This window comes from Rhinoderma darwinii, chromosome 11, assembly GCF_050947455.1.
Source record: "Rhinoderma darwinii isolate aRhiDar2 chromosome 11, aRhiDar2.hap1, whole genome shotgun sequence".
In the NCBI taxonomy this organism is placed as follows: Eukaryota; Metazoa; Chordata; class Amphibia; order Anura; family Rhinodermatidae; genus Rhinoderma; species Rhinoderma darwinii.
Genome location: NC_134697.1, coordinates 100556392 through 100580644, shown reverse-complemented (window position 1 = coordinate 100580644; position 24253 = coordinate 100556392). Strand labels below are relative to the sequence as shown.

The following is a 24253-nucleotide window of genomic DNA, read 5'->3' as shown; positions in this document are numbered from 1 at the left end:
ACAGAAAACAGGAAGTCAGCCTATTGTGTCCGCTCTAGTGGTCAGTGTGAGAACTGCAATATTCCAAAATATTTTTTTGTGAAAAGACACAAAAAACTGATCTCAATAAGTAATTTTCTGATGATTTAAGGTCTAAGCAAAATGATTTTTTTGTCTTATACATGTCCTAAATCCAGACAGAACATAGCGATTATGGTTGAAAAAAAAATATGTCCATCAAGTTCAACCACGGAAAACAACGGGTGTATGGGAAGAAACCAAAAAAAAAGAAAATAATAATTACTCATGAAACCAAAGGCAAAAAACTTACTGCGGGTCCAGTTTAAAATGGAAATGTCCTTAGTGACCCCTAGTGGTGACCAGACCGGCTTAACGCGCCATTATTTAGAATTTTACCACGTTACATAGTGTGATAACCTGGTGAGATGGTTGGCACACATAGAAAGTTCACTCCAACTTCTTGAATAAAAGTTTAAACCAGCCGCAGCAGCTTTATTGTCTTCACCACAGCAGTCAGTGTTACAACAATAAACATACAAAATAATCCCTAGGCCGCCCAGCCTCTAACTAAGGCATTCAGTGTCCCTCACTACGAGACACTGAGCCTTGTGCCCAGCACCTCAAAACCTTCACAGCATTACCTCACACGGTGGGGACTCTCACAGGCTAGCATGCCTGTCTTCCCCAGACTGAGAGCCCTGTGTGAACTGCACACCCCTGAATTGAAGGGCCGTCTCAGGTGAAGCCAAACTAAGCTCATCAGACAGCCCAAGACACGGACTGTCTGTATGGAGTGGAAGCCCAAGACACGGACTGTCTGTATGGAGTGGAAGCCGCCCTTCTCCTTCACACTCCAGCAAACCAGGCCCTATTCCAGGCTTTACACCCAAGCAACAGCAGAGAAAACCCTCTCTGCTGTACATGCTCCCTGGTTGCTTAAAACCTGAGTTTCTGCCCTGTCCAGTAGCTGCACTGCTACTATAGTTACATAGTTCGTACGGTTGAAAAAAGACACATGTCCATCAAGTTCAACCAAGTTGTATGGTTCTCCCTGTAACCTGTATGATAAGGATGGATTCACACGTGGCTCTGCGCTCGTTGGCGTACTCTCTCCCCCAGCAGGCACAGCTGCCAGGTAACCTTTATACACGCTGTACAGTTTCTGAATCTCTACACGGCCGTGCACTTCTTTCTGTTGCTGGGACTGTCCATAGGACGGGTGATTGCTCACTTCATGTAGGTTATACGGCCTGTATCCGACTCCCTGTTATCGGCCTGTATCCGGCTCCGTTATCGGCCTGTAGCCGGCTCCCAGTTATCGGCCTGTAGCCGGCTCCCCGTTATCGGCCTGTAGCCGGCTCCCCGTTATCGGCCTGTAGCCGGCTCCCCGTTATCGGCCTGTAGCCGGCTCTCCGTTATCGGCCTGTAGCCGGCTCCCCGTTATCGGCATGTAGCCGGCTCCCAGTTATCGGCCTGTAGCCGGCTCCCCGTTATCGGCCTGTAGCCGGCTCCCCGTTATCGGCCTGTAGCCGGCTCTCCGTTATCGGCCTGTAGCCGGCTCCCCGTTATCGGCCTGTAGCCGGCTCCCCGTTATCGGCCTGTAGCCGGCTCCCAGTTATCGGCCTGTAGCCGGCTCCCCGTTATCGGCCTGTAGCCGGCTCTCCGTTATCGGCCTGTAGCCGGCTCCCCGTTATCGGCCTGTAGCCGGCTCCCCGTTATCGGCCTGTAGCCGGCTCCCCGTTATCGGCCTGTAGCCGGCTCCCCGTTATCGGCATGTAGCCGGCTCCCCGTTATCGGCCTGTAGCCGGCTCTCCGTTATCGGCCTGTAGCCGGCTCCCAGTTATCGGCCTGTACCCGGATCTCTGTTATCGGCCTGTACCCGGCTCCCTGTTATCGGCCTGTACCCGACTCTCTGTTATCGGCCTGTACCTGGCTCTCTGTTATCGGCTTGTACCCGGCTCTCTGTTATCGGCCTGTATCCGGCTTTCTCTGCACTACACCATAGTACCCTGGTCCACTGGAACAGCCGCTACCCTCACCTGGGGAGTAGCACGGCGGGTCCACTACCCGTTGGTCGTAACAGAAACATGCAGAAATTCATGTGCTTGTTACAGAAACCTCTCCATTTAGATGACATTTCGGCAACATAATCTGCTGCGTGTGAAGCCACCCTCCGTGTACTTTTCTTATAGAACAAAAGAACTGCTTTTCGACCATGTAAACATTGACATTGAACTAGCGTAAAAATCTGTGTAAAACATTATCTACCAGAACGTGAAAACGGCATCTCACCTTTATGAACTTTCGTACTGGACATTTCCTACAATCAGAAAATTAAAATTAGTTTTGACCAATGTAAACACTCCCAGATTGAGGAAGGTTTGATAAGAATAGTTTTTCACTGTTGTGAAGTCTCTGATGAGTTTTGAGATTTGCTTTGGTTGTAAAACATTTCCCACATGCAGAACATGGAAAAGGCTTCTCACCGGTGTGAGTTTTCTGATGACCTCTGAGATGTGAATTTGTCTTGAAACATTTCCCACACTGAGAACATAAAAATGGCCGCTCTCCCGTGTGAATCCTATGATGATCCCTGAGCTCTGATTTGGTTATAAAACATTTCCCACAATCAGAACATGAAAAAGGCTTCTCCCCCGTGTGAGTTCTCTGATGACCTTTGAGATTTGACTTAATGATGAAACTTTTCCCACATTCGGAGCATGAATATGGCTTCTCCTTTCTGTGAATTTTTTTATGAACAGCCAGATTTGAAATTTGAGTGAAACATTTGCCACATTCAGAGCATGAGAATGGCTTCTCCCCTGTGTGAATTCTCTGATGAGCTCTTAGATTTGATTTACTTTTAAAACATTTCCCACATTCAGAACATGAACATGGCTTCTCCTCCAAGTGAAATCTTTGATGTACAGCAAGAGAAGACATTTGTGTAAAACATTTCCCACATTGAGAACATGAAAATGGCTTCTCCCCCGTGTGAATCCTCTGATGATCCCTGAGATTTGCCTTAGTGATAAAACATTTCCCACATTCAGTACATAAAAATGGCTTCTCCCCCGTGTGAATTCTCTTATGTACAACGAGACTACACATCTGGGTAAAACATTTCCCACATTCGGTACATGAAAATGGCTTCTCCCCTGTGTGGACTCTCTGATGCTTAATAAGACCAGATTTACTCGTACAATGTTTTCCACAGTCAGAACATTGAAAGGACTTCTTGCCTCTGTCAATATCATGTTGTGTGAAGAACTTTCCAAACTCCGTACATGAAAACGTCTTCTCCTCCATGTGAGTGATCCGATGTTGAATCAGATCTCCTTGCTTTTTAAAAAAGTTCCCACATTCGAAGCATGGATATAACTGATCCTCTACGTCATCTTTAAGATAAGATTCGTCTGAAAAATGTTTCTGGTCATTTGAATAATCAGATAATGGGTCTTCATTATAATGGGTTGGCGGTAAATTTATAGTAATTGAATCTTGTTCTGGATAATATTGTATAATATGAATTGCATTCGATGAATTCGTGGTGCCCAGTAGACCTGTTGGAGAAAACAAATCTCTAAAATTAGCATTCGTGTAAGGGTTGAATGAAAAATAAAAAACATTATATCTCCTGGAAGCTTTGATCTTTTTGAATACAGGACATTGGTAGCCTTCTGGCTGATCTTGAGAGATCGAGAAGAATCCAGTTCCGGGTGACCAATGTCTTGTTACTTACCAGGCGCTCAGGGGGAAGGAGTAAGCCAAGAGATAGAGAAAAAGGCAGTGGCAGAAGGTCAGGCGGTTGGGGGGAAAAGGCCACTCACTGAAACCAATCCTCATTGTTCATAAAGTATTTTCTTTTTAGAGGCCAGGTGGATAACCAAGCGTCTTCCAGTCCTGAAAAAGTGGCCGTAGTGGGAGGTCTAGGGTAAGATGGCTTTACAAGGACTTTTATAGGGGAGACAGGCATCTATAGAAGAGAATCCAATCTTGTATGTATCTTGCTTGGCAGGATGTTGAATTCAGTTTGGGCATAGTCGGGAGTTCTTACAATAACATGACTCATAATTAGACGGTATCTTCCCACTAGAGACAATGGAAAGTCGGAGAGGCTTGAAGATATTTATAGAGCGATACAGTTAGAGCTCTCAGAGTAAGGAGGCTTAAGAGAGTCCACGCGGGCCACGGCCTGAGCAGGCATCATTTTAAGGGTTATGGAAAATAGTAGGTTAGATGTGGGATTAAAAAATGGCGCTAGTCACATGGCCTGTAATGCCTCATGTGCGGGCATTGTGAAAAAAGGGAGCAGAATTGGGAGATTAGGGGGGTCCACCTGCCCATCACAATTAATTGGTAGGTGTTAAATCTAGACCCACGTAGGAGATTAAAAGACAATGTATTCCTTTTTTTTTTTTTTTTTTAAACTAAATCACATATTGTTTAGTCTAATGTTTTTATTTTCCGATTGAAGATTTTTTAAATTCTTTTTTCTGTACATGACTATGGCGCAGCCATCTTGCTTCATCTGTTCACAGCATTCAGAGATCTGCTTTACAGCAGCCACATGCACCATAGGAAACAATAGCCTGGAGATTACCAATCAACTTCTATGGCAGAATGTTCTAGGCATTCTCTGTGAACTGCGAAGAGGTCATTGTGCAGGGACTACCACTATTAACCCCTTCCCGCTGTGGCCACTTTTGACCTTCCCGACAGCCTCATTTTTCAAATCTGACATGTTTCACTTTATATGGTAATAACTTCGGAATGCTTTTACCTATCCAAACAATTGTGGGATTGTTTTCACGTGACACATTGGACTTTATGTTACTGGCAAAATTTGCTAGATAATTGTGAAAAACACCAAAATTTCATGAAAAATTGCAAAAATGTGAATTTTTCTAAATTTAAATGTATCTGTTTGTAAGACAGGCAGTTATACCGCACAAAATAACTGCTAATTAACATCCCCCATATGTCTACTTTAGATTGGCATCATTTTTTGAACATCCTTTTATTTTTCTGGGACGTTACAAGGCTTAGCAGTCCCACATTTTCAAGAAAATTTAAAAAGGCGATTTTTACAGGGTCCAGTTCAGTTGTGAAGTGGCTTTGAGAGCCTTATATATAAAAAAAAAAACAAAACATAAATCACCCCATTTTAAAACCTGCACCCCTCAAAGTATTCAAAACAGCATTTAGAAAGTATCTTAACCCTTTAGGCGTTTCACAAGAATTAAAACAAAGTAAAGGTGAAATTGACAAATGTAATTATTTTTTTTGCAGAAATTCATTTTTAATCCATTTTTTTCTGTAACACAGAAGGTTTTACCAGAGAAACACCACTCAATATTTATTGCCCAAATTCTGCAGTTTTAGAAGATATCCAACATGTGGCCCTAGTGCGGTAATGGACTGAAAAATCGGCCTCAGAAGCAGAGGAGCACCTAGAGGATTTTGGGGCCTCCTTTTTATTAGAATATATTTTAGACACCATGTCAGGTTTGAAGAGGTCTTGTGGGGCTAAAACAAAGGAAACAAAAAGTGACCCCATTTGGGAAATTACAGTAGGCCGTGAAAATAAAAACCGACATTTTTTCAAAGAAAATGTAGGTTTAGCTATTTATTTATTTTTTTAAAGGCCTAAAGGAGAAAAAGCACCAGAACATTTGTAAAGAAATGTCTCCCGAGTAAAACAATACCCCACATTTGGTCATAAACGGCTGTTTGGACACACGGTAGGGCTCAGGAGGGAAGGAGCACCATTTGCAATGGTTTCTGGATGCCATGTCAAATTTGCTGAACCCCTGTAGTACTAGCTTAGTGGAGACACCCCAAAAGTGACTCCATTTGGGAAATTAAACCCCTTGAGGAATCATCTAGGGGTATAGTGAGAATTTTGACCCCAAAAAGTTGTTTGCTGAATTAACTAGAATTAAGCCGTGAAAACGAAATGTCATTTTTTTCCAATAAGATTTCGTTTTAGATCAACATTATTCATTTTCACAAGGTACAAAGAAGAAAAAGCCCCCCCAACATTTGTAAAGCAATTTCTCCCGAGTACGTAACACCCCATATGTGGTTATAAACTGCTGTTTACGTCTACGGGAGGGTTCAGAAGAAAAGGAGCGGTATTTGATCTTTGGAGCGTAGATTTTGCTGGAATGGTTTGTGGACGCCAAGTCACATTCGCAAAACCCAATATGTACCAAATAAGTGACCCCATTTTAGAACCTACACCACTAAAGGCATTTACCAAGGGGTGTACTGAGAAATTAGACACCATAGGTGTTTTTCAGAAATTAAAGGGGTTTTCCCATGAAGGACATTTATGACATATCCACAGGGTAGATGTGGGTCCCACCTCTGTGACCCGCACCTATCTCCAGAACGGGGCCCCCTAAACCCCGTTCTGCCGCTCTGTATTGCAGCTGAATGAGGTGTTTTCTGACCATGAAAAACGTTATATGGTCGTGAGTTACGCAACACGCTGAGCGACGCGGTTTCCGTAAGTCTCATAGAACTTAATGGTAGTTACGGAAAGAGCGTAGCTCGCATGACCGTGCGAGGAGAAGACGCGGGACTCGTCATAGTGTGATGTCATTACTCACCTGGGACTAGGTTCTCATTAATTTCCTCTTCTTGAAATGTTTTTTTGCCCGTTATATCAGTGTCATCATCTTCATCCGTAACTTCAACTTTAATATGAATCAGATCTTCATCCTAAATAGAGAAAAGATTTATACATAAGTTGACTTTATGGGAGGGCTGGGCAATTAATCGACGTCATCTTGTGAATTTTGGTTTTATCAGTTATTTTTTTCCCCGGTTTAAACTGTATCTGCATCTTCAAGACGCAGATATATTTGAACCCGATGGTAGAGCAGGAGACCGTAAGGTCCCTGCTCCACCATTCACTATGTATCGCCGGACACGAGGCAGTGATGTCATCGCTCCTGTCTGTGCCGCGCCCCCTCTAGCAGAAGGATCTCCTCCACTCATCGTTGGAATGGGGTTAGGGGAGTACGCATATTATTTTATCAGGCACTATTGGGGGCAGCTGTGGGGGACTTTATACTGTGTGGGGTGCAGCTACCTGGGCAATTATGGGGCATTATACTGTGTGAGGGCAGTTATGGGGGTATTATACTATGTAGAGGCAGCAATGGGAGCGTTATTCTGTGGGGGGCAGCTATGGGGGCATTATACAGTGTGGGGGCATCATACTATGTAGAGGCAGCTATGGGTGCGTTATTCTGTGGGGGGCAGTTATGGGGTCAATATACTGTGTGGGGCAGTGTCAGGGTGTATATTATATACAGTAGTATACAGCAGGCACAAGGAATAAATATTAATTCAGTGGTGTAGCATGCAAATAGGGGGCGTGGCATGCCAAAAGGGGAGTGGCCTAAATAATCATTCAATAATCGTAATCGAGGTTACATGTTCAATTGTGATTTTCATTTAGGTCATAATTGCCCAGCCCTACTTTATGGTACAATAGTTTTTTACATTTTTTGGAGACCTGCTCTCCATCTACCTGATGATCCTGAGGGACAGTCTCCTGTGGACCGTCCGGGGAATACAGAGGACGGGGACATCTCTCCGGCGGATTTCTTTTACTGGATTTATCTGTGGAAAGTACACACAAAATGAGGGCAATTTATCAATCGTTCTACGCCAGTTATGCGCAAAGAAACGCCAGTCTTAATAAATTTCCCCCCAAAGGGGCAGATTTTCTCAAACTGACAGACAGATGTCAATCTTAGAAGCCCGCGGGAGTAAGATGCAATTAATTTGATAAGAAGCGCACCTCTCTTAATAAATTAGTCGCATCTTGGGCTGTCCGTGCACCAAGAAGTTACTGGCGTAAATGATAGTAAATCTTGATACACCGTGGGTGGCCCCGCCCACTCCCACTAGGTCCTCCCACTGTTGAACATTGATTTAGCTGACAGTTCTGTAATGTTTTATAGCAGCTGATGGGTCCCGACTCACCTACGTGGACAAAAAAAAAATGTGGTATTGACCGCAATTAAGGAGGTTGTAGAGAACGAGGCGAACGTGTGGATCTTCTCACAATGTCGTGTTCATTACTCACCTGGACTGATATAGATCTTCATTTCTTCCTTCCTCAATTGTCCGTCACCAGTCATATCAAGAACATCTTCCCCTGTGATTCCATCTTTATTAGATATCAGATCTTCACACTAAACAGACCAAAAATCAACAACATCAAATTCTGGTCTAAGCAGCGGACTGATATACCGGTAATTGGCGAGACCTCAGCTCCATGTACCTGATGGACAGTCTCCTGTGGACAGTCCTGGGAATACGGAGGACGGGGACATCTCTCTAGTGGATTTCTTTTACTGGATCCATCTGTAGGACACACAGTGACTGAATATATTGTTATATGTGATGATCAGATGATGGGAGGATCTACCAGGGCTGTGGAGTCGGTAAGCCAAACTTTCAACTCTGACTCCTCCATTTTCCCACAGTCCAACTCAAACTCTGAATCCTTCATAAATGGCTCATGTAATAATATAGCAGATCTACTTTATGCCTCTGACACGGCCTAATAGGCATACAGCCATGGAAGACCTTTGTTAATAGGCATACAGCCATGGAAGACCTTTGTTAGGCCATGGCTGCCATTCAGCCGCCCGTGACCGCATTCACAGGCTACCGATGGGTGACAGAGGGAGCCTCCTCTCTCTAAAATCCACTTAGATGCCAAAGGGGTTTTGGCAGTCACTGAGGAATTAATAATATATAATATTGAATTTAAAGCCATAGTCAGTACATTTCTACCAACTCCACCCTAGGCTAAACCTGACTCCACGATACTGACTCCACAGACCTGGTATCTAGGTGACCCTCAAAACTGCTCAATCCTTCACCATCAATGAAAGAGGAGACCTTTTACCCAGTGATGTGGGGTTCTGGGGGTCCTCCATCATGACCTCCTTGTATAGATCCCTCTTACCCGGTGATGTGCGGTTTCGGTGGTCCTCCATCATGTCCTCCTTGTACAGATCCCTCTTACCCGAAGGTGTGCGGTCCCGGTGGTCCTCCATCATGACCTCCTTGTATAGATCCCTCTTACCCGGTGATGTGCGGTTTCGGTGGTCCTCCATCATGTCCTCCTTGTACAGATCCCTCTTACCCGAAGGTGTGCGGTCCCGGTGGTCCTCCATCATGACCTCCTTGTACAGATCCTTGTGTTCTATATACTCCCACTCCTCCATGGAGAAATAGAAGGCGACATCCTGACATCTTATAGGAACCTGACACACAATGATACAGTCATCACCCAGACACATTATACCTTGTGTTATTATATAATGTCCCAGCATTCCCGCCAGTGTCACCTCTCCAGTCAGCAGCTCAATGATCTTGTGGGTGAGGTCCAGGATCTTCTCTTTGTTCCTCTCATGTATCAGTGAGTGAGGTGGAGACTCTGAGGTTTGCTTCACTACTGTGTAATCCTGTATAAGGAGAGGGACCGAGATAAACATCATAATACTGTATATATACTCCCAGTCATGTCCCTGTGTTATTAATAGAGAAGTGAGGTCATGTGACATCATTCCCAGAATCCTCCCCTCTCCGGTCATGTCTCTGTGTTATTAATAGAGGAGTGATGTCATGTGACATCATTCCCAGAATCCTCACCTCTCCGGGCATGTCCGTGATATTAATAGAGAAGTGAGGTCATGTGACATCATTCCCAGAATCCTCCCCTCTCCAGTCATGTCCTGTGTTATTAATAGAGAAGAGTGATGTCATGTGACATATTTCCCAGAATCCTCCCCTCTCCAGTCATGTCCGTGTTATTAATAGAGAAGAGTGATGTCATGTGACGTATTTCCCAGAATCCTCACCTCTCCAGTCATGTCCCTGTGTTATTAATAGAGAAGAGTGATGTCATGTGACATATTTCCCAGAATCCTCACCTCTCCAGTCATGTTCCTGTGTTATTAATATAGAAGAGTGATGTCATGTGACATATTTCCCAGAATCCTCCCCTCTCCAGTCATGTCCCTGTGTTATTAATAGAGAAGAGTGATGTCATGTGACATATTTCCCAGAATCCTCTCCTCTCCAGTCGTGTCCCTGTGTTATTAATAAAGAAGTGTAAGGTCATGTGACATATTTCCCAGAATCCTCTCCTCTCCTGTCATGTCCCTGTGTTATTACTAGAGAAGAGTGATGTCATGTGACATATTTCCCAGAATCCTCACCTCTCCGGTCATGTCCTGTGTTATTAATAGAGAAGAGTGATGTCATGTGACATATTTCCCAGAATCCTCACCTCTCCAGTCATGTCCTGTGTTATTAATAGAGAAGCGTAATGTCATGTGACATCATTCCCAGAATCCTCTCCTCTCCGGTCATGTCCCTGTGTTAATAGAGAAGAGTGATGTCATGTGACATTATTCCCAGAATCCTCACCTCTCCGGTCATGTCCCTGTGTTATTAATAGAGAAGAGTGATGTCATGTGACATATTTCCCAGAATCCTCACCTCTCCAGTCATGTCCTGTGTTACTAATAGAGAAGAGTGATGTCATGTAACATATTTCCCAGAATCCTCACCTCTCCGGTCATGTCCCTGTGTTATTAATAGAGAAGAGTGAGGTCATGTGACATATTTCCCAGAATCCTCTCTTCTCCGGTCATGTCCCTGTGTTACTAATAGAGAAGAGTGATGTCATGTGACATCATTCCCAGAATCCTCTCCTCTCCGGTCATGTCCCTGTGTTATTAATAGAGAAGAGTGATGTCATGTGACATATTTCCCAGAATCCTCACCTCTCCGGTCATGTCCTGTGTTATTAATAGAGAAGAGTGATGTCATGTGACATCATTCCCAGAATCCTCACCTCTCCGGTCATGTCCCTGTGTTATTAATAGAGAAGAGTGATGTCATGTGACATATTTCCCAGAATCCTCACCTCTCTGGTCATGTCCCTGTGTTATTAATAGAGAAGAGTGATGTCATGTGACATATTTCCCAGAATCCTCACCTCTCTGGTCATGTCCCTGTGTTATTAATAGAGAAGAGTGATGTCATGTGACATATTTCCCAGAATCCTCTCCTCTCCGGTCATGTCCTGTGTTATTAATAGAGAAGAGTGATGTCATGTGACATCATTCCCAGAATCCTCACCTCTCCGGTCATGTCCCTGTGTTATTAATAGAGAAGCGTAATGTCATGTGACATCATTCCCAGAATCCTCTCCTCTCCGGTCATGTCCCTGTGTTAATAGAGAAGAGTGATGTCATGTGACATTATTCCCAGAATCCTCACCTCTCCGGTCATGTCCCTGTGTTATTAATAGAGAAGAGTGATGTCATGTGACATATTTCCCAGAATCCTCACCTCTCCAGTCATGTCCTGTGTTACTAATAGAGAAGAGTGATGTCATGTAACATATTTCCCAGAATCCTCACCTCTCCGGTCATGTCCCTGTGTTATTAATAGAGAAGAGTGAGGTCATGTGACATATTTCCCAGAATCCTCCCCTCTCCAGTCATGTCCCTGTGTTATTAATAGAGAAGAGTGATGTCATGTGACATATTTCCCAGAATCTTCTCCTCTCCAGTCATGTCCCTGTGTTATTAATAGAGAAGAGTGATGTCATGTGACATATTTCCCAGAATCCTCACCTCTCCGGTCATGTCCTGTGTTATTAATAGAGAAGAGTGATGTCATGTGACATATTTCCCAGAATCCTCACCTCTCCGGTCATGTCCTGTGTTATTAATAGAGAAGAGTGAGGTCATGTGACATATTTCCCAGAATCCTCACCTCTGCGGTCATGTCCCTGTGTTATTAATAGGGAAGAGTGATGTCATGTGACATATTTCCCAGAATCCTCACCTCTCCGGTCAGCAGGTACAGGATCTCCAGGGTCAGGTCTAGTATCCTCTCGGTCATCTTCTTCTGGTTCTTGTCCGTCCTTGGAGGGTCAGTCATGGTGCGGATCCTATAGCAGTAGAGGAGACCAGTGACAGATATATTGGAGGTGACCGCTCGGCCTCCATCGTCCTGGCACAGCCATTAATGGTTATATTGGTGATGGGTCTACAGTTGCCATGTCTATAGGGGCTTCCAGATCCCGACTACCCGATTACAAGGGTTAGATTTGATCTTGCTGTTTCTCTTGACCTGGTTACCTGGTGTTCCCCTCCATAGTGCCACACACAGCGCCCCCTGCAGAGAGTGCCGCACACAGCGCCCCCTGCAGAGAGTGCCGCACACAGCGCCCCTGCAGAGAGTGCCGCACACAGCGCCCCCTGCAGAGAGTGCCGCACACAGCGCCCCCTGCAGAGAGTGCCGCACACAGCGCCCCCTGCAGAGAGTGCCGCACACAGCGCCCCTGCAGAGAGTGCCGCACACAGCGCCCCCTGCAGAGAGTGCCGCACACAGCGCCCCCTGCAGAGTGCCGCACACAGCAGCCCCTGCATAGTGCCGCACACAGCGCCCCCTGTAGATTGTGCAATACACAGCACCCCTGTAGATTATGCCACACACAGAGCCCCCTGTAGATTATGCCACACACAGAGCCCCCTGTAGATTATGCCACACACAGCGCCCCCTGCAGATAGTGCCACACACAGCACCCCTGTAGATTATGCCACACACAGCGCCCCCTGCAGATAGTGCCACACACAGTGCCCCCTGTAGATAGGGCTAGACAGTACCTTCTGTAGATAGTGCCACACACAGAGCCCCCTGTAGATAGGGCTAGACAGTACCTTCTGTAGATAGTGCCACACACAGAGCCCCCTGCAGATAGGGCTAGACAGTACCTTCTGTAGATAGTGCCACACACAGAGCCCCCTGTAGATAGGGCTAGACAGTACCTTCTGTAGATAGTGCCACACACAGAGCCCCCTGTAGAAAGGGCTAGACAGTACCTTCTGTAGATAGTGCCACACACAGAGCCCCCTGTAGATAGGGCTAGACAGTACCTTCTGTAGATAGTGCCACACACAGAGCCCCCTGTAGATAGGGCTAGACAGTACCTTCTGTAGATAGTGCCACACACAGAGCCCCCTGTAGATAGGGCTAGACAGTACCTTCTGTAGATAGTGCCACACACAGAGCCCCCTGTAGATAGGGCTAGACAGTACCTTCTGTAGATAGGGCTAGACAGTACCTTCTGTAGATAGTGCCACACACAGAGCCCCCTGTAGATAGGGCTAGACAGTACCTTCTGTAGATAGTGCCACACACAGAGCCCCCTGTAGATAGGGCTAGACAGTACCTTCTGTAGATAGTGCCACACACAGAGCCCCCTGTAGATAGGGCTAGACAGTACCTTCTGTAGATAGGGCTAGACAGTACCTTCTGTAGATAGTGCCACACACAGAGCCCCCTGTAGATAGGGCTAGACAGTACCTTCTGTAGATAGTGCCACACACAGAGCCCCCTGTAGATAGGGCTAGACAGTACCTTCTGTAGATAGTGCCACACACAGAGCCCCCTGTAGATAGGGCTAGACAGTACCTTCTGTAGATAGTGCCACACACAGAGCCCCCTGTAGATAGGGCTAGACAGTACCTTCTGTAGATAGTGCCACACACAGAGCCCCCTGTAGATAGGGCTAGACAGTACCTTCTGTAGATAGTGCCACACACAGAGCCCCCTGTAGATAGGGCTAGACAGTACCTTCTGTAGATAGTGCCACACACAGAGCCCCCTGTAGATAGGGCTAGACAGTACCTTCTGTAGATAGTGCCACACACAGAGCCCCCTGTAGATAGGGCTAGACAGTACCTTCTGTAGATAGTGCCACACACAGAGCCCCCTGTAGATAGGGCTAGACAGTACCTTCTGTAGATAGTGCCACACACAGAGCCCCCTGTAGATAGGGCTAGACAGTACCTTCTGTAGATAGTGCCACACACAGAGCCCCCTGTAGATAGGGCTAGACAGTACCTTCTGTAGATAGTGCCACACACAGAGCCCCCTGTAGATAGGGCTAGACAGTACCTTCTGTAGATAGTGCCACACACAGAGCCCCCTGCAGATAGTGCCACACACAGCGCCCCCTGCAGATAGTGCCACACACAGCACCCCTGTAGATTATGCCACACACAGCGCCCCCTGCAGATAGTGCCACACACAGAGCCCCCTGTAGATAGGGCTAGACAGTACCTTCTGTAGATAGTGCCACACACAGAGCCCCCTGTAGATAGGGCTAGACAGTACCTTCTGTAGATAGTGCCACACACAGAGCCCCCTGTAGAAAGGGCTAGACAGTACCTTCTGTAGATAGTGCCACACACAGCACCCCTGCAGATAGTGCCACACACAGCACCCCTGTAGCTTATGCCACACACAGCACCCCTGCAGATAGTGCCACACACAGCACCCCTGCAGATAGTGCCACACACAGAGCCCCCTGTAGATAGGGCTAGACAGTACCTTCTGTAGATAGTGCCACACACAGAGCCCCCTGTAGATAGGGCTAGACAGTACCTTCTGTAGATAGTGCCACACACAGAGCCCCCTGTAGATAGGGCTAGACAGTACCTTCTGTAGATAGTGCCACACACAGAGCCCCCTGCAGATAGTGCCACACACAGCGCCCCCTGCAGATAGTGCCACACACAGCACCCCTGTAGATTATGCCACACACAGCGCCCCCTGCAGATAGTGCCACACACAGCGCCCCCTGCAGATAGTGCCACACACAGCACCCCTGTAGATTATGCCACACACAGCGCCCCCTGCAGATAGTGCCACACACAGTGCCCCCTGTAGATAGGGCTAGACAGTACCTTCTGTAGATAGTGCCACACACAGAGCCCCCTGTAGATAGGGCTAGACAGTACCTTCTGTAGATAGTGCCACACACAGAGCCCCCTGTAGATGGGGCTAGACAGTACCTTCTGTAGATAGTGCCACACACAGAGCCCCCTGTAGATAGGGCTAGACAGTACCTTCTGTAGATAGTGCCACACACAGAGCCCCCTGTAGATAGGGCTAGACAGTACCTTCTGTAGATAGTGCCACACACAGAGCCCCCTGTAGATAGTGCCACACACAGCGCCCCCTGCAGATAGTGCCACACACAGCACCCCTGTAGATTATGCCACACACAGCGCCCCCTGCAGATAGTGCCACACACAGTGCCCCCTGTAGATAGGGCTAGACAGTACCTTCTGTAGATAGTGCCACACACAGTGCCCCCTGTAGATAGGGCTAGACAGTACCTTCTGTAGATAGTGCCACACACAGAGCCCCCTGCAGATAGGGCTAGACAGTACCTTCTGTAGATAATGCCACACACAGAGCCCCCTGTAGATAGAGCTAGACAGTACCTTCTGTAGATAGTGCCACACACAGAGCCCCCTGTAGATAGGGCTAGACAGTACCTTCTGTAGATAATGCCACACACAGAGCCCCCTGTAGATAGGGCTAGACAGTACCTTCTGTAGATAGTGCCACACACAGAGCCCCCTGTAGATAGTGCCACACACAGCGCCCCCTGCAGATAGTGCCACACACAGCACCCCTGTAGATTATGCCACACACAGCGCCCCCTGCAGATAGTGCCACACACAGTGCCCCCTGTAGATAGGGCTAGACAGTACCTTCTGTAGATAGTGCCACACACAGAGCCCCCTGTAGATAGGGCTAGACAGTACCTTCTGTAGATAGTGCCACACACAGCGCCCCCTGCAGATAGTGCCACACACAGCACCCCTGTAGATTATGCCACACACAGAGCCCCCTGCAGATAGTGCCACACACAGCGCCCCCTGCAGATAGTGCCACACACAGCACCCCTGTAGATTATGCCACACACAGCGCCCCCTGCAGATAGTGCCACACACAGAGCCCCCTGTAGATTATGCCACACACAGCGCCCCCTGTAGATAGTGCCACACACAGAGCCCCCTGTAGATAGGGCTAGACAGTACCTTCTGTAGATAGTGCCACACACAGAGCCCCCTGTAGATAGGGCTAGACAGTACCTTCTGTAGATAATGCCACACACAGAGCCCCCTGTAGATAGTGCCACACACAGAGCCCCCTGTAGATTATGCCACACACAGCGCCCCCTGTAGATAGTGCCACACACAGAGCCCCCTGTAGATAGGGCTAGACAGTACCTTCTGTAGATAGTGCCACACACAGAGCCCCCTGTAGATAGGGCTAGACAGTACCTTCTGTAGATAGTGCCACACACAGTGCCCCCCGTGACTCGAGACCTCAAATCAGACTAAAAAATAAAAAACAATGTTGTAAAATAAAAATGACTCACCCTATAAATCCCCCTGCCTCGCCAGGACAGACATTCTGGTGGTCCCCGTGGGCTCTGCAGCGATGTCGCCACGTACAGGATCAGCGGGCACCACCGTAACGTCGGAGCTGTAGCGGCGGGGGGGTTAAAAAGTGAGTAATCGGCCGGGTGGCAACACTGCCCGTAGGACATATCTTTTTTAAAGTGTTTTACCAGGAAATAGCACAGCCAGCTACTTGCACTGAGGGACATGGTCACAGAAACGGCTGCCCAATTTATGATGAGCCCCAGTGCCCCCTTACACCTCCCGCAAATGATATCATTACTATTATTAATGGAGAGCGTCCACCTCATGCAGCAGGCAATGACAGTTCTGTAGCACAAATCTCACCAGTAATAGGGAGAAGATGCAGCTGACGATGCTGGCTGTTGTAGTCCACAAGAAAATGGCCGCCGCTGTCCTGTATATAATCACGGCTATTTATCCCGATAATATGTAAATTAACCATAAGGATGCGACTATTACTATAATCTCTTCATGTTTTATTCCTCCTGGAGTTCGGTAATTAGTCATTTATCTATTTGTCCTGTTGTGGACCACAAGAACATGGCCGCCACTCTCCCGCGTTAATGACGTCATGAATATCAGGTCACTCCATAGAGAAAGCGGACAGGATAAGAGGGATGAACCTGTCAGCGATATTCATTAGTTCTTATTAATATTCATGAGCCGTTCATTTCTTATAAAGGCCGCCTGCTGATCACCTGTGAGGTATTTAGCGCCGGAGAGTCGCGGCCGTTTTCTTGTGGTCCAAAATCCTCTTCACATATCCTCTAGTTCAACTGGAGGCGAGGGCGGCCATTTTCTTGTAGTCAGGGCTCTTGGGAAGATATTGATTTCCCCACTATAATACCCCCTTTCCCCATGCAGAAAATGCCTCTAATTCCAGTGCCTAGGCCTAAATGATAACATATGGTGGATATGAGGAAGCAAACTCCTCCTGCTCTACGGGATTTCTAGTCCACATTTATTTCTTACATTGCTTTATTTGGACTCCAACTATCAAAGAAAATGAAGTGCATGCCGAGTACTGTAGTCCAAATAAGATAACGACCTAGCTTCTTAATAGGTGTATTTAGAACAGTACAGCGGCGGCCATTTTCTTGTAGTCTCATTCTTTTTTGTGAATTGTATCTAAGGCTCTTGTCTTAGAACCGCGGAATACTGAACATAGAAGAACACAACGCAAGAGCGAGGCGGACATTTTGGTGTGGTCCTGCCATGAATATACTGGGTACTGGAACATATCATCAAAACGTTAGAAACGGATCACATGATCAGAAGTGGCCTCAGAACGAGACTTGGAACGCACAAACAGGAAGTGGCTGTAACTTCAGGAGAAAAGTCAGGAAGCATCGAGGAGACGCTGCTGAGACGGGAGTCACGTGATGTAATTTCTTATATTTTATTGTATGGATGTTATTATAATACAGGTGGAGCAGAAAATAATGTCCTGCACGTGTCTGATTATTATAAGACAGGAGGAGGACTTTGGTGCCCTGTTTGGTTATGGTAGTGCAGGAGGAGTAGACTGTGGTGCCTTGTTTGGTTATGATACTGCAGGAGGAGTAGACTGTGGTACCCTGTTTGGTTATGGTAGTGCAGGAGGAGTAGACTGTGGTGCCCTGTTTGGTTATGGTAGTGCAGGAGGAGTAGACTGTGGTGCCCTGTTTGGTTATGATACTGCAGGAGGAGTAGACTGTGGTGCCCTGTTTGGTTATGGTAGTGCAGGAGGAGTAGACTGTGGTGCCCTGTTTGGTTATGGTAGTGCAGGAGGAGTAGACTGTGGTGCCCTGTTTGGTTATGGTAGTGCAGGAGGAGTAGACTGTGGTGCCCTGTTTGGTTATGGTAGTGCAGGAGGAGTAGACTGTGGTGCCCTGTTTGGTTATGGTAGTGCAGGAGGAGTAGACTGTGGTGCCCTGTTTGGTTATGGTAGTGCAGGAGGAGTAGACTGTGGTGCCCTGTTTGGTTATGATACTGCAGGAGGAGTAGACTGTGGTGCCCTGTTTGGTTATGGTAGTGCAGGAGGAGTAGACTGTGGTGCCCTGTTTGGTTATGGTAGTGCAGGAGGAGTAGACTGTGGTGCCCTGTTTGGTTATGGTAGTGCAGGAGGAGTAGACTGTGGTGCCCTGTTTGGTTATGGTAGTGCAGGAGGAGTAGACTGTGGTGCCCTGTTTGGTTATGGTAGTGCAGGAGGAGTAGACTGTGGTGCCCTGTTTGGTTATGGTAGTGCAGGAGGAGTAGACTGTGGTACCCTGTTTGGTTATGATACTGCAGGAGGAGCAGACTGGTACCCTGTTTGGTTATGGTAGTGCAGGAGTAGTCTCTGGTATCCCCTCTGTGGTTGGATATTATAATACAGGAGTGTTTTATCTGTGATTGGGTATAATGAAGGAGGAGCAGACTTTAGTGTATCCTCCATGTAGTTCTGAGTATACAGTATCCCATCTCCTGTTTATAGTGGATACCGCGGGTGATATAGTGACGTACAAGGACCGGGGACGGGGGGGGGGGGGTTGGGTCTCTTCTTTAGCAACAATTACCTCAGTTTCACCTTCTTTATTGCAGGTTTTAGATGGAGAAGGAAAGGAGTCACATGACTGGAAGGTTAATAAACCTGACACTGGAGATCATCTACCTGCTGACCGGAGAGGTGAGGACCCGGCCATGACTGCTCATTGTAACAGGATAGAGGCCTCTGTAAGCTAACTAAGGGTAGTAACAATAACGCCACTGAGTGACGGAGAGCGTCCCGCCGGCTGACGGGGCCGTCGCCGAGGAGTGTCCCGCCGGCTGACGGGGCCGTCGCCGAGGAGTGTCCCGCCGGCTGACGGGGCCGTCGCCGAGGAGTGTCCCGCCGGCTGACGGGGCCGTCGCCGAGGAGTGTCCCGCCGGCTGACGGGGCCGTCGCCGAGGAGTGTCCCGCCGGCTGACGGGGCCGTCGCCGAGGAGTGTCCCGCCGGCTGACGGGGCCGTCGCCGAGGAGTGTCCCGCCGGCTGACGGGGCCGTCGCCGAGGAGTGTCCCGCCGGCTAATAAGCAGCCGGGGACTCGGGATCTTTAAAGATCTTTTTACCCAAAACCTGACTATGAGATTCTCCTCTTCCAACACATTCTAAGTGTCTTCCTCTCCTTCCAAGTAGGAGAAGGAGCGGTCCGCGGCTAAACCAGTGGCTGCCGTGTTGGGGCTTACATTGGGAAGCTGGTGCCACGGGCGGTGTGATTCTCTCCGGTGGATGACTTCATACTCGGGGCTCACTGTTGTGGTTGACCTACATGATCCCCCGTCGGTAGCTTTTGTGATGATTGCGGCTCACGGACTGTAACTGGCCTGGTTTTTGCGCGAGTTCAAGGTTAGATCACGTGATCTAATGGCGACCCCGAATGGAGCGAATAACCTTATAATAAAGCCACGGTTTCTTTCACTACTGTTTACTCAGCCTAATTTGCAAACCAAAAAGATTTTCCCGGAGTTCTGCTTTGACATTTGAGTCTCAGTTGGAATCGCTTTTGAGGGACAACACCATGTGAGGTTATATTTGACGCCTCGAGGGATACAGGCAGAATTACACCTCCAGGAGGGCATTATGGCCTAACTTAACTTCATAACTATTTCGAAGCTTTGTTCCCTGTCTTGGTTCCTGTTCGGACCTTGAGAACATTTTTAGAAAAGGCTTAAGATTCAAACATTTTTTCCTGAGGACAAAAAGAATAGAAAATATCTATTTTATGACTCCAAAAACCCTGAGTCTTTGAGGTAAGGTTATGGCCACGCTGCGTTTCCCCTGTACGGATGACGTTTTCTTCGGGAAAGCTCTCGGTTCATACATTAAACGTCCCCATAGGCTCCCGTTATGCAGACGAAGGATAACAGAGTGTCCTATTGACCTCCGTCAGGCAGTACGTTTGGTGTTTACCCTTCTATCCAGAGGAATCCGGTAAAAACTGTTTACGTTAAACCGATGGCATGATGGTCCCTGGGTGGCAGGTGTGATTGTATGGCATCAGTCCCAGGGCTCCGTTACATGTGTACACTGGGAAGCTCCAATGACGTATATGGACAGTTATCGCTGGAGCTTCCCCAGGTCGGACATAACCACTTACCCCCAAGAAGAATGTTCCCGATCCAGGAGAGAGGGATGACCGTCACCCAAAACTGCTCCCCAGGATTCCATCACCGGACAGGTCAGGGGGTAGAGACGCGGCTCTGCGGTTGGGCAGTAGGGAAAGGTCGGGTGACAGGATCTCGGAGAGCAGTGTTGGGATCCCAGCACCTCCCCCCCCCCCCCCCCCCCTACCTCTCTGTTCTGTCCCCTGGGCCGCCCCTCTTATACAAGTTCAGACAAGCAGGAACCCAGCCCACACGCACAGCTGGCCGACTATCCTCCGTTCAGTATCAGCAGAACATCCGGTGTCTCTGGCTGCTTATCTCCACCCAAGGAAGTTTCTTCACTGCGGTTCCCCCGGAGCAGCTCCGGTGACATAACTTTCCCAAGTGAGATTTGAAGATCGTAAAGGGGGTGAGAGATCCCGTCATTCTCCCTCCTCTGCCCTGTTCCGCCCCTCCAACAACTGTGGCACCGCCGTGCGTAGGCAGGAACCGACTATCCCGTCTTCAGAGCTGCTTGAGTCCCGTTATCTCCACCCTGGAGTTTCCCTGGTATAGCCCTAGAGATATAACGGTCCATGTGCGGAGAGTTATGTCACTGGGGGCGACCTTAAGGAAGTATCTCCAGTGATGTATCGTTCCCAGGTGAAGAGAAGCAGCCGGGGTCTCTGGGTTCTTTGAAGGTGGGAGAGTCGGCCGCATGGCAGCGCTGCACTTGTTTGAGGTCCAGGTTTCTTATTTTTCCTCATTGTGCACACGCACAGATTTTACCCTGAGTTATTCCTTATACACGACCACCACCGCCCGGGACCTGAGCGTACGGACAGCCTGCAGGAGCCGGGGCCAGAAGACCCCAATAATACCCCCAATTGGAGGGGATCGCGTAGGCGAGGCTTCGGGGCTGGGTTGGGCACCTAGCTGTATTTTCAGTATTGCCGGGATTATCACTTTCAGAGAATACACCTGATTTTAATAATCACGTACAAAAGAGATGAGGAATTCTGGAAATGTATTTATTTATAGCTACTGGTGTCTCTCTCCATACACAGGATTACACCGTAGTGAAAACGACATCTAAAAAGTGTTTGACCCCCGGCAGCCGTCCTCATGAGTCCGGAGGATGGAGCAGGACCCAGACCCCCATCAGGGAGCCTCCACCTCACTCACTGATCCATGAGAGGAACAACGAGAAGATCCTGGACCTCACCCACAAGATCATCGAGCTGCTGACTGGAGAGGTGACACTGCCGGGAATGCTGGGACATTATATAATAACACAAGGTATAATGTGTCTGGGTGATGACTGTATTAGGATGTCGCCGTCTATTTCTTTATGCAGGAGTGGGAGTATATAGATGATCATGAAGATCTGTACAAGGAGGTCATGATGGAGGACCTCCGGCCCCTCACATCACCGGGTAAGAGGAGACTTTCATTGATGGGAACGGAGAGAATAGTTTTGAGGGTCACCCAGATCCTCCCATCATCTGATCATCACATATAACAATATATTCAGTCACTGTGTGTCCTACAGATGGATCCAAGAAGAGAAATCCACCCGAGAGATGTCCCCGTCCTCAATGTTCCCAGGAGTCTCAAGAAGATCCCAATGTCCCACAGGATCCTCAGGTAAAGTCAGTCTAGAAACTACATGATCTTTAGTGAAAGCCCTTTGGATCTTATAAACCAGACGTACTCAACTATTTTATATTTAGGTCCATTCACCTGGGTCGGCTGTCAGGTGAAGGTCTGCGCTTCAACCCGTGGATCTGTAGCAGAAATCCGAGGCTTATCTGCCCCCTCTACATAGTGCTACACAATGCACCTTATAGAGAGTCCCATGCAGTTCCCCCTGTAGATAGTGCCACACACAGGGCCTCTTGTAGGTAGTTGCCACTCAGTGTCCTCTGCAGACAATGCCACTCGTAGATAGAGCCCTACAGTTGCACTATGTAGATAATGCCACACTGCTCCCTTTATATAATGCCACACCTCCCTGTCGTAGAGAGTGCCATTTGCAGATAGTTGCCACACAAGTGCCCCCTGTAGAAAATGCCACACGATATCCCTTTCAGATAGTGCTGCAGTGCCCTCTGTAGATGGTGCCCCTTGTAGACAGTGCCACATTTGCCCCACTAGTAAGTGCCAGACAATGCCTCTTGTAGATAGTACTGTACAGTTCCCCTTTGTAGATAGTGCCACAATGCTCCCTTTAGACAGTGCCCCCTGTACATAGTGCCCTCCAAACAAATAAAACAAACTTGTACTTCATAGCCCCGTTCCCACGATGAACAAATTACTCTGCAGGCCCCAGTCTATGAGATGCCGAGACGGGACCCTTGCATAGGCCGGCGCGATGCAATGACGTCATCGTGCCTGCCTGCAGAGGGATCCTGTCCTAGCGTCTTATAGGCCGCAGGCCTAGCATTGCGTGCAGCATGGTGGAGCAGGGAGCCGTTAGCTCCCTGCTCCGCTATATTGTTCAGTTGTACCGGCGTCGTGAGGATGCAGATGCAATTGAATGTGGCAGTCGCCTGGGGCATCAGGCCAAAAACCCAGGCTTGGCCGGTTCTATCAATGCCACCAGTCCAGACAACTCCTGTCCGCCAGTTGTGGACCATGGTAATAAACTGCGATTAATGAAACCAAAGTTGTTCTGATCTTTTTGTTTTAGTGCGAAGATCTGATTGATATTAAAGTTGAAGTTGTAGATGACGATGATGATGAAGAGGAGGAGACTTATAGCGGAGATGACGGACAATTTAAGGAGGAGGAAGCAGACTTCAGCACGGGTTTGTTTTATACTCTTATTCTGATACAATCAAATCCCTTCTACCGCCCGTTCAGTCACCACCACAATCTGGGTTTAACCATCAACCGCTTTTTCGGTGACCGTACACCGTAAATAGATTTCATTGTCCACTTCTGAGTAGCTTTAGACCTCGTCACGGTCCCAGACAAAATAGCACAGCACTCTGTCCGGTAAGACGACGGAAAACATGGTGGAAGCCCGGCAGAACCCATTAAAGTCAATAGGTTCTGTGGGGCACAAATGGTGTCGGTCATGCTGCAGACTCGGTACTTGAAGTATTTTCGTTGCTCCGCTTCTATGACGGAGCGGAAACCAGAACGTAGGTGTGAACGAGGCCTTAGTCACACGTGACACACTTCTTGGGGAAATTGGGTTTGGTATATTATCCTTCTTCCAGTAGTAGCAATGGTATACATAAAACATATATACATTTTATTTTTTTTTCATTTAGGTCTGCACAACATTAGGAATGTTTCAAGCGAACATTTAGTTTTATCTCCTCATTGCGAAAGAGATGTTAAAAAATCAACACCAGATTCTCCAGGAGAAAATCCCATTCGTCCAAATCTCCCCCCGGTCCAGATCTATCACCTGTTGTCTGATCTCCCTGGACATGGGGACCATTGTCCTGAACAGTCCTATGTCAGTACTCCCAGTGCAGATCCATCGGAGGGCAATCTATATACATGCCTCCAATGTGGGAAATGCTTGGAAACCAAAAATCTTCTGTTGCGACATCAAAGAATTCACACAAAAAAGTTGCCATTTACATGCGGCGAGTGCGGAAAACACTTCCCACACAAGTCGGAACTCGTGAGACACCAGAGAATTCACACCGGTGAGAAGCCGTTTTCATGTACAGAGTGCGGCAAATATTTTACACAGAAGTCTAATCTTGCTGAACATCAGAAAACTCACACCGGGGAGAAACCATATCCGTGTTTAGAATGTGGTAAAAGTTTTGCCAGGAAGGCGGAGCTGATTAAACATCAGAGAA

At 47.7% G+C, this 24253-nt stretch overlaps 2 protein-coding genes across 8 annotated transcripts in view; one reads left to right on the top strand and one right to left on the bottom strand.

The window, feature by feature from the left end:
• Positions 1-465: 465 nt before the first annotated feature.
• Positions 466-17142, bottom strand: LOC142663495 (uncharacterized). Of its 7 annotated transcripts, none has more exons than XM_075842190.1 (9): positions 16668-17142; positions 11899-12004; positions 9384-9500; positions 8999-9299; positions 8306-8388; positions 8108-8216; positions 7547-7638; positions 6618-6729; positions 466-3563 (listed from the first exon to the last, which is right to left on the bottom strand). In XM_075842190.1, the coding sequence occupies exons 2-9, from the start codon at positions 11992-11994 to the stop codon at positions 2341-2343; spliced, it is 2133 nt and encodes a 710-aa protein (XP_075698305.1). In that variant the 5' UTR covers positions 11995-12004; positions 16668-17142; the 3' UTR covers positions 466-2340. The 7 variants fall into 7 exon arrangements, with proteins under 7 accessions (XP_075698305.1, XP_075698307.1, XP_075698308.1 ...); XM_075842192.1 differs by lacking the exon at positions 16668-17142 and adding an exon at positions 16603-16653; XM_075842193.1 differs by lacking the exon at positions 16668-17142 and adding an exon at positions 16298-16592.
• The window catches only part of LOC142663509 (uncharacterized), a 7936-nt gene continuing 712 nt past the window's right edge, over positions 17030-24253 (top strand). The window contains exons 1-7 of the mRNA XM_075842225.1: positions 17030-17727; positions 18906-18990; positions 21494-21682; positions 21784-21862; positions 21961-22073; positions 23119-23236; positions 23708-24253. The exon at positions 23708-24253 is cut by the window's right edge and continues 712 nt beyond it. Of these exons, the coding sequence (XP_075698340.1) occupies positions 18913-18990; positions 21494-21682; positions 21784-21862; positions 21961-22073; positions 23119-23236; positions 23708-24253 (1123 nt within the window). The 5' untranslated portion in view covers positions 17030-17727; positions 18906-18912. The remainder of the gene's footprint in view (positions 17728-18905; positions 18991-21493; positions 21683-21783; positions 21863-21960; positions 22074-23118; positions 23237-23707) is intronic.